General features: G+C 41.3%; 1 protein-coding gene and 1 pseudogene across 1 annotated transcript; one reads left to right on the forward strand and one right to left on the reverse strand.

Moving 5' to 3' along the window:
* Positions 1–871: 871 nt before the first annotated feature.
* Positions 872–2,103, reverse strand: LOC147514066 (uncharacterized). Its single transcript, XM_086598988.1, has one exon. It carries the CDS (start codon positions 1,882–1,884, stop codon positions 1,039–1,041), a length of 846 nt encoding a protein of 281 aa, XP_086455114.1. The 5' UTR covers positions 1,885–2,103; the 3' UTR covers positions 872–1,038.
* On the forward strand, positions 1,967–10,383 carry LOC147514067 (pentatricopeptide repeat-containing protein At4g22760 pseudogene; annotated as a pseudogene).
* The last annotated feature ends 567 nt before the right edge of the window (positions 10,384–10,950 follow it).

Here is a 10,950-nt window from a genome sequence, read left to right on the forward strand (position 1 = left end):
CTAGAGATGCTAGTACCGCTCTTCCCCGTATCCGGAAGGTACCGTTTCTTGTGAATGACTCGCCTTTAGATCTAGCCTTGGATGCAGCCGCTTTGGAGGTCGCACTAGAGCCCCTAGCCACTGAGAATTTGCCGAATGTTTCTTGAATCTTGTCACCTTTGAGTGAGTGTTCTCTTGAAAGTCTGTTCGTCTTTGTTTTGTCTTTAAAAGGGTTATCTTAATACAATAGAGTTGGTTTCCTGGGCTTGCCTGGGTAGTTTGTCTTTTATGTTCGCTATGGCTTGTGCTACATACATTAAGAGCTGTTAACCTGGGGCGACCTAGGCAGTTTGCCTTTACTTTTTGCTGTAATTTTGGTATTTGGACGAGCTGATTTCCACATAAGTGGCAGTTCGGTAGTTATAAAGAACCGGTTTTCCGAGTATGTTCAGCAGTTCAGATTTTGCACTTATGAAATGCATGTTTGCTTTGAAGTATTAGTTTTTTTTTTTTAATGCTTGGTGTGTGTTGTCTTGACATTTGAGTAGGAATTAGACCTAGAGATGTATATCCCGCTGTCTAGGAAGACTTAGAGTGCCATAAAGCATTTGAGCCTCGATTGAGCCGCATCGCCGAGAGAGTGTTTCGAGTGTGCCAGGTTGCGTAGAAGCTTGACATTCTGGACGCGGGCGCTATGGGAGAAGGACGTTCGGGGTGCTGATGAGATCGCTTAATCTGTATGAATTGGTCATCAACGACCTGAATATGTGGATGAGTGTGATCGTCCTGGTGTGTTGGACACGTGGCTAATATTCAATGGAAGTGTATATTACTCCCTCACAAAACATGCTTTAATGTCATTCACTGGCGTCGTTCACTGTGTGAGCATATATTTAGGTACTTGTCCACATAATTTTTTTTTATTCAATCCTTTCTCAATGTTACAAGGGAGAACTTATTGAGAAGAAAAGCAGGATAATCAGTGCCAAAACTTGAAATCAGAAATTCTACTAATACTACGATATTGTAGAGGCTTAATACAACTAAAAGTACGATTGCTTAGGCACATTCGAAACCAGATGGGACATCCTTTCCACAGGCGGTGAGAATCATGCTGAGGGATATTGGGACATTGAGGTTGATACCCAATATGTTGGCTTTCATAGCAGTGCACAAGCAGAGAGCCGCGTCAAGGTCAGCAAACCCGTGGATGAGAGTGCAGCAAGAGCTCTCAGCAGGAGTACCTATTACAATACCAACCAATCCACCAAGCAAGTTGGCACAAACACCTAGCTTTAGAGTATCTCTTGGGCACCTACCCATGGTAGGTGTGGGAGTAGGAGGTGTTGGCTTTGGCACTGGTGGGCAAGGTGTGGGAGTAGGAGGTGTTGGCTTTGGCACTGGTGGGCTAGGTGTGGGAGTAGGAGGTGTTGGCTTTGGCTCTGGTGTTGGTGGAGTTGGATGTGTTGTAGGAGTTGGAGGCGCTGGTGGAGTTGGAGGCGCTGGTGGAGCTGGTGGAGTTGGAGGCGCCAGGAGCTGAAGCTGGAGTAGTTGGAGGCGCTGGTGGAGCTGGAGGCGCTGATGGAGCTGGGTGGAGCTGGAGGCGCTGGTGGAGCTGAAGTTGGAGTAGTTGGAGGCGCTGGTGGAGCTGGAGGCGTTGGTGGAGCTTGGTGGAGCTGGAGGCGCTGGTGGAGTTGGAGCCGTTGATGCTGGCTTAGGCGTTGGTGGTGTAAATGTTGGCTTAGGTGTTGGGGTAGGCTTTGACTTGGGAGGACTTGGAGTTGGCTTTGGCTTTGGCTTTGGTTTAGGCTGACAGTAAGAGCAGCTCGTTGCAGTGACAAGGGAAAAGAAGAGGAGGTTGAGTGCAAGGAAAAGAGCTACTGATGCATGGCTCTTGGAACCCATTTCTTATTCACTGTTTGTAGTACTCTTTTAGTGGTACTAGTGATTCGAGGTGTACTGTGTGGGTGATGAACTGTATTTGTGAATGGTGTATATTTATAGGGATGCAATTAGGAGTGTGATTTCACTGAATTTGGTGAAAGATTTAATTAGTGTAAATAGAATCGTTTTGCTAGTGTGAATTGCCCATGGATTGAGCTGGGAAATAGGTGATGCTCCTACATTTGGATGTATACGGGGTGGGGATCATCGACAAACTAGCTGCAATTTTATCGTCTCCAGGATTTAGATATGTGAGAGTGTGAGACTATTATGGTTTAATAAATTTTTATTTAAATTCTTGGTCATCTTAATGATATGTCTCATCGAATCACTTGTTAGACTTTAATTGCATATCAAGTACACTTGGACGCGTCAAGTTCATGAATATATCAGTGAAGTTGACGGACTGAGCATATCAGCTCACGAACAGCAACATTGTTTCTATCTTTCATTTTTTACACCAACCTGATTGCTTAAGTTGCTCATTTATTTAACATGTTCCCTCGACTGGATATCATTCTGTGCACTAGATCATAAGATCATTGTAGACTTTGTAGTAACCTAATAGTAGCTATAGGACTCGCTCAGTCGATCTAAGGTCGATTGAGACTAGAGTCTCTCGAGTATTTTTCTATATTTCCGACAACTTTTGGCATTAAGTAAAAAGCAAACAGTACCACAGTAGCCTTCATGCGGATCGATCCAAGTTTCGAGTGTACGTACTTCAACTGACTTTTCCTTTTTCAGCTTTCCTTCTTTTTTCTATTTTGTCCTCAAATAAAAATTCGAATCATATCTGCTTATTGACAGCCAGAAACTCAAAATGTACCGACATGCATGATTATGAAGAAAGAACGTCGTAGACTGACGATATTTTCCAAGTCCTCACGTCACGGTTATTGGGTCTAATCAAATTAAACAAATTAAAAATCTGGTCTCAGAAGTCAGGACTGAAAACACTGTTCACTAAATCCAAAACTTTCAACCAAATTAAACAAATCCTCACCAACGGTACATCTTCTACAGCTAGCTTTCAGTACACCCGCCAATTGCCAACACCAGATGAATTCACATGGGCTACTGCCATTCGTTACTTCTCGCAACATGGTCGGTTCAAAGATGCCATTGCGCTTTACGTTCGAATGGCGTGTGCTCGAATGTTTGACAAGGTATTTGGTGTATCAATACATTGTCAGGTTGTTAACTATGGGTATTGTTCAGATGTTTATGTTCAAGCGTCTCTTCTTGATTTTTACTCAAAGTTGGATGATATGAAACTGCTGAAAAGTGTTTAATGAGATGCCAGAGAAGAATGTAGTTTCCTGGAACTCGATTAGTCGATCCTTTTTGGGTTTTTGAAAGCTGGGGAGTTATGTAAGGCTCGTGGTATTTTTGATAAGATTCCGATTAAGGACGTCGTTACTTGGAATTCGATGATCTCGGGGTATGCAAAAGCGGGGGATTTTGAAAGGGCGAATCATTTGTTTGCGCAGATGCCAGACAGGAATTCTGCTTCTTGGAATTCAATGATTAGTGGGTATGCTGATTGTGGAAACATGGAAGAGGCAAGGAAGTTGTTTAATGAGATGCCGGAGAGAAGCAATGTTTCTTGGGTTCCAATGATTGTTGGAGTTATCCCTCACAGGAGAGAAAAAGAAGTTCAGTTTGCGTGAAGAAAGTTGAGCAAGTTTGTGTGAAGAAAATTTGGCCTTCCGGTTTGGTCTTGCTTTCAATACGCCCATGTCGAACAACTTACAAGATACATTGAGGGGGCCAAGACGCCGATTTCGACATTTTTGCCCACGGCATGCCCATATCTATTTTCGTAGTTTCTAGCTGCTACAATAACCGCGAGATTGCGGGTTACTATATAAACAGAAACAAGGTTTTGGAAAACCTAAGCACCACGAACCATGACAACACAAGTGAGAGAAAATCCAATCTTGAAAGCAATAAAGATTAAGAGATAATATTTACAGAGAGACAAACCTGTAAAGAGAGAGGAGTGATCTAGTAAGGTGAGAGATTGAAATGAGTGATTGTAATCTTTCTTCCCACTTTATAAAAAGATTAGCTCTTGTGGAAGTAGGCACTATTGGCCGAACCACGGTATATCTTTGTGTTGTGGTATGCTTATTATTCTTTTTACATTATTATCTGTTGTTAATAATTGTTTAGAGAGTTGGGCATGTTAGCTAGGTTGTAGTTGATATTTAGATTGTTGTCTAGTGATTGTTGTTGGTCATAATACAAGTTATCTGTGTAGTGGGGATCGATTGGTATTGGTATTAACCCTAATAGGTGGTATCAGAGCCAAAGTTAGATAGGGTGTTATCCAAGGCTAGCCAAGAAGGTGTTTGAGCAAATTCCTGAGAGGAGGTTTGAGTTGAAAATAACTTGTAGAGATGGACCATTCCTTGAGCACTCGCATGACTAGTTTGAATAAAAAGAACTATACCATTTGGAAAGCCAAGATGGAAGACTTACTCTATTGCAAGGACTTGGCACAACCCATTAAGAATGGAGGAGAAAAACCGGAATCGGTTGTTGCGGTTGAGTGGAGCAAGCTTGACAGAAAAACAATTGGGTACATTCGACAGTGGATTGACGATAGTGTCTTTCACCATGTATCCCAAGAGACTACAACTTTTGGTTTGTGGAAGAAACTCAAAAACCTCTATGAGAGGAAGTCGGGCGGAAACAAAGTGTTGCTCGTTAAAAAGTTTGCCAACACGAAATACCAAGAAGATTATTCAATGTCTGAGCATCTTAATGAAGTACATAATACCATCAATCAGTTGCATTTGATGAAGATTAATATGGGAGACGAAGTTGATGCTTTGTTTCTATTAAACTCTCTACTCGAAAGTTGGGAGACGTTTGCAGTTTCTCTACATGGATCAGCTAAGGATGGAATCATTTTCATGGAGATGGCTACCACGTCTTTGTTTAATGAGGAGACTAGAAGGAGTTCAAGAAGCAGCTCCTCTCACTCAGAGATCCTTGTCACAGAGAAACGGGGGAGAGGAAGGAGCAGAAAATTATCTTTTTCTAGAGTTGATGACAGAAGCAAATCTAGGGGTGAAGCTAGAACTCCTAAGGCAGAGAGGCAATGTTACTATTGTGCCACCAAGGGTCACTTTAGGTATGAGTCTTAAACAATCGAAGAGGGATAAGAAGAATAACGTATGTACCGAAGACATGGTAAAGAGGAACTAAACTCGTGCAGAGATACTACCGCACTAGTCGATGATGGTCTAGTAGGAATTGTGTCAGATTCTGGTGAGTGTTGTCTTAGTACCTCATGCCAAGATACAGAGTGGGTGATAGATACAGGAACATCCTATCACGTCACACCGTACAGGGGATTCTTCACTACCTACAGCTGTGGTGAATATGGTGAAGTGAAGATGGGCAACAGTGGAGTCTCGAAGATTGTAGGCATTAGGGATGTTCATATAGAAACCAATGTCGGATACACCTTGACACTCAAAGATGTAAGACATGTCCCTGACATTTGGTTAAACCTAATTTCCGATGGGAAGTTAGATAATGATGGCTTTCTAAACTTGTTTGGTAACGGGGTAGTTTGTGTAAAGCAGAAGTAAATGCGGTAGAAGAAGAAGCTTCATCCGAACTGTGGCACAAGAGACTGTGTCATATGGGCGAAAAAGGGATAGAAGTTCTTGCCAAGCAAAAGGCCTTGCCAGACATCAAAGGTACACATTTAAATAGATGCACTCATTGTTTGGTAGGAAAGCAACACAGAGTGTCTTTCCAAAGATTCCCGTCTCATAAAAAGGACAACGTCCTTGAACTAGTGCACACAGATTTATGTGGTCCTATAAAAGTAAAGTCCCACGGGGGAGCTTTATACTTTGTGACCTTCATTGATGATGCGTCGAGAAAGGCATGGGCATATAGTCTGAAGACTAAGGATGAAATACTTGACATGTTTGAGAAATTGCATAACATGGTGGAAAGAGAGATAGGGAAGCTTTTGAAGTGTATTCGCTCAGATAATGGGGGTGAGTACATTGGGCTGTTTGAAGAGTATTGCAAGAGTCATGGGATTCATTATGAGTAGACCGTTCCCAAAACTCCGCAGCAAAATGGTATAGCCGAGAGGATGAATCGTACCATTGTAGAGAGGATGAGATGCATGCTATCTCACTCTAAGTTACCTAAAATCTACTAGGTAAAAGCAATGCATTCAGATGTGCATGTGATCAACCTATCACCGTCAAAGCCTCTGAATAGTGATTATCCAGAGAGAGTATGGTCAGGCAGAGATGTTGATTATGGATACTTGAGGGTATTTGGGTGTAGGGCATTTGTGCATATTTCGAAAGATGAGAGATCCAAACTTGATGACAAAGCCAAGCAGTGCATTTTTCTTGGTTATAGGGATGAGAAGTTTGGTTACAAACTCTATGATCCAATTAACAAGAAGGTAATCCGAAGTCGAGATGTTGTGTTTTTGGAAGACCAAACCATAGCAGATTTCGAGGAGGGTGAGAAGCTACAAGTTTTCACTAATGATCTTGTTGATTCAGAACCAGAAGTTCCTACTGTGGAACGTGCAGAAGGCATTGAGAATGCAGAGAACCATGGGCTTGAAGCTCATGATGAGAATCCTATTGCTCATGATGGGATATAACCTATTGATATAGAAGATACAGATGAAGTGTATGAACTACCACCAGAGCAAGCACAAGTGCATCCTCTTGAGGAACCAGCAAATGGGGCAAGGAGGTCAGACAGAGAGAGACAAGCTTCAACCAGGTATCCACCACATACGTATATTTTAATTTCTGATAGTGGAGAACCTATGTACTATCAAGAGGCTCTTGAAGGTACAGATAAAGAAAAGTGGTTGAAGGCCATGCATGATAAGGTAGATTCTTTGCATAAGAATCACACTTATAAGTTAGTTGAGAAACCGGAAGGAAGAAATTTTTTCAAGAATAAGTGGATCTACAAAGTCATGTATGAGGAGAATAATCCACACCCAAGGCACAAAGCTCGCCTTGTTGTGAAGGGATTTGGTCAAAGGAAAGGCATTGACTTTGATGAGATTTTCTCTCCTGTAGTGAAGATGACTTCTATCCGGGTGGTATTGGGTATGACTGCAAGTATGGACCTGGAGGTTGAGCAGCTAGATGTTAAGATAGCTTTTCTTCATAGAGACCTTGAAGAAGATGTCTACATGGACCAACCCGAGGATTTTGAGATCAAAGGCAAGGAACACCTAGTATGCAAGCTAATAAAGAGCTTGTATGGGTTGAAGCAGGCACCGAGACAGTGGTATATAAAGTTTGATTCTTTTATAGTGAAGCAAGAATACAAGAAGTCTGCGTCCGATCATTGTGTGTTTGTTCAGAAATTTCCAGATGGGGATTTCATAGTGCTCTTGTTGTATGTGGATGATATGTTGATAGTTGGCTCGAACATCAACAATATATCCAAGCTAAAGAAAGACTTGAGTAAGTCCTTTGAGATAAAGGATTTGGGTCAAACAAAGCAGATACTTGGGATGCGGATCACTTGTGACAGAAAGAGTGGGAAGTTGTGGCTTTCTTAATAAAGCTACATTGAGAAGGTATATTCAACATGAATCAAGCGAAGCCAATCAGTTGTCCGCTTGGTAGCCAGTTCCGCATGACCAAAGAGATGTGTTCAAAGGGTGAGCATGAGCAGAGTCAGATGGAAAAGATTCTGTATACATCCGCAGTGGGCAGCTTGATGTATGCAATGGTGTATACAAGATCAGATATTGCTTTCGCCGTTGGTGTTGTAATCCGATTTCTGTCAAATCCGGGTAAGGAGTATTGGGAAGGTGTTAAGTGGATATTGAGATATCTCAAGGGCACTTCCAAATTGTGTTTGTGTTTTGGTGGAAGTAAGGCCTTATTTGACGGCTACACTGATGCAGACATGGCAGGTGATGTTGACTTGATGAAGTCCACCTCCGGTTATCTGGTTACTTTTGTAGGGGGAGCAGTTTCTTGGCAATCTAAGTTGCAAAAGTGTGTTGACCTCTCCACTACAGAAGCCGAGTATATTGCGAGCATCGAAAGTTGCAAAAGAGATACTATGGATGAAGAGATTCTTCGATAAATTAGGGCTAAAGCAGAAACAGTTTGTAGTTCTATGTGACAGTCAGAGCGCTATCCATTTGAGCAAGAATCCGAGTTTTCATTCTAGATCCAAGCACATGCATGTGCGTTATCATTGGATTAGAAAAGTACTCAAAGACAAACATTTGTGTATTGAGAAGATTCATACCGACAAGAACGGGTCGGATATGATGACCAAAGTCTTACCGAAAAGTAAGTTTAATGTTTGTTGTGCTACCGTCGAAATGGTAGCAGACTGAGCGCTATTCGGGAGGGGGAGATTGTTGGAATTATCCCTCACATGAGGAGAGAAAAAGAAGTTCAGTTTGCGTGAAGAAGACCGTAGCCTTCGGTTTAGTTTGGTCCAAAGCGCCAGCGCCATGTCGTGAACAACTTAAAGTACATTGAGGCGGCTGGCTACCGATATTGGCCTTCCAAACCTTCCCCCATGTCTATTTTTAGTAGTTTCGGTTTCTTCAAGAACCGGCGAGATTGTGGGTTACTATATAAACAAAACAAGGTTTTGGAAAACCTAAGCAACACGAACCAAGGTAACACAAGAAAAAGCAAACCCAATCTTGAAAGCAATCAAGATTAAGAGATAACCTTTACAGAGAGACAAACCTGTAAAGAGAGAAGAGTGATCTAGTAAGGTGAGAGACTGAAAAGAATGATTGTAATTTTCCTTCCTACTTTATAAAAGGATTAGCTCTTGTGGAAATAGACAACATTGGCTGAACCACGATATATCTTTGTGTTGTAGTTTGTTTGTTCTTCTCTTTACATTATTATCTGCTGTTAATAGTTGTTTTGAGAGTTGGGCATATTAGCTAAGTTGTAGTTGATATTTAGATTGTTGTCTGGTGATTGTTGTTGGTCCTAGTACAAGTTATTTGTGTAGTGGGGATCGATTGGTATTGGTATTAACCCCAACAATGATATCTGGGTATTCAAGGAGTGGTGATGTTAATTCGGCTTCTGAGCTCTTTGATCAGATGGGTGAAAAGGATTTGTTGTCGTGGAATGCTATGATTGCATGTTATGCTCAGAATAGTAGACCGAAGGAAGCTCTTCAGCTTTTTAATGAAATGAGGAACCACAATGTAAGTGTGCAGCCTGATGAAATGATATTTGACCGTGCTATATCTGCGTGTTCTCAGTTGGGAGACTTGAAATTCGGGTTATGGATAGAGACTTATTTGAGTAAAATCGGGGTTGAATTGGATGATCACCTGGCTACTGCTCTAGTCGACTTGTATGCTAAATGTGGTAACATTGAGAAGGCATATGAGCTATTTCATGGCTTGAAAAAGAAAGATGTGGTTGCATATAGTGCATTGATATTCGGATGTGGCATAAATGGTAAAGCTTTTGAAGCAATTAGGCTTTTCAGAGAGATGACAACTGCTCAAATAATGCCAAATTCAATTACTTATACCGGGATTTTAACTGTTTACAACCATGCTGGACTGGTTGAAGAAGGGTAGAAATGCTTTTCTTCGATGACTGAGCATGGACTCATGTCTCATGTCTCAGCGGATCACTATGGCATCATGGTTTATCTTCTTGGTCGGGCTGGACAGTTGGACGAGGCACATGGATTGATAAAGAGTATGCCAATGCGACCTAATGTAGGTGTTTGGGGAGCCTTGCTTCTTGCTTGTCGGTTACACAGTAATGTTGAGCTGGGTGAAATTGCTGCTCAACATTGCATTGAGATGGAGCCAGACTCAAGTGGGTACTGCTCTCTTCTAGCTAATATCTATGCTTCTGCTGAAAGATGGGACGACGCAAAAAGATTGAGAAAAATGATGGAGGAAACGAAGTTTGACCAAGACACCTGGTCGTAGCTGGATGGAATCAACTTGAAAGTGTGGATACAGAGTTTCAGATTACTAGCTTCTATTTGTTTGAAGATATACTTCCGTAACCCAACCTTCATTCGGGAGGTCTCTTAGCCTTTCCCAAACGGGAGCTATGATTAAAAGCTGGACGAGTGGGGTTTTCTGATTATTATTTGCATACGATCAGAACGGCTAAATCAAACATTCAAACTGATGCAGAAGCTATAACCTGGAACTCATTTGTTAGATCTTAAATAAGTTGGCCCCATCAAGTGATGGTCCGAGCATCATTGGGTTATCCAATGGATACCCAGTTTGTTACTGAACGTCCTTATTCGGAGTTTGAAAAGAAGTGGCGGAAATCCTAGTCAGCTGGAGTCTGCGATTCCTCTTTGAAAATAGTATTTGTAAAGTTACTTTGTACAACTTATTAGTATCCATGGTGTATATGCTAAACAGGTTCTAACAATGCAAGGATTTTAGTGTTTTCCCTCTTCCTTCTAGGTGTACTGTAGGTGGAGTCTGTAGTCCGTACTCTATTGATTCCACCTGATATCAATTTAGGACAGAAATGAATCTCTCTAACCTTGTTATTGCACAGGAACTCAGATGTGAAATGTCTTCAAGAAATCAGACTTAGGTGGGTTTGTTCTACCTGTGAGAGTAAGTGTCTTATCCAACTAGGCTAGCTGTTTTTTGTGTAAACAAAGCTAATTGTTTTTACATAACATGAAATATCAACAGCCTCTTTTGGGTTTTTTAACAAAGACAACACAAAGTGCAAACCGCTTCACTCCACCAAAATAATACATAATACTGGATGGCAAAGCTTAGTCGGGTAGTGTAATGACCCGGATTTTAGTAACGGGTATTCTGGTCATTTTTTATTCTATTTCAACATTTATGTAAGAAATTACGTGTTCGACTTGTCTTGTTCTAATTGATTTTGATGTGGACTTGCATAGTTGTATTTGACACGAATAAATTGTTAAGCGGTTTACATAATTAGTTGATGTGTAGTTATTATCTAGGGTGAATTTATTATTTATATCATTAATTGGAAT

The sequence above is a fragment of the Coptis chinensis genome, chromosome 3 (genome assembly GCF_015680905.1).
Source record: "Coptis chinensis isolate HL-2020 chromosome 3, ASM1568090v1, whole genome shotgun sequence".
Taxonomy (NCBI): Eukaryota; Viridiplantae; Streptophyta; class Magnoliopsida; order Ranunculales; family Ranunculaceae; genus Coptis; species Coptis chinensis.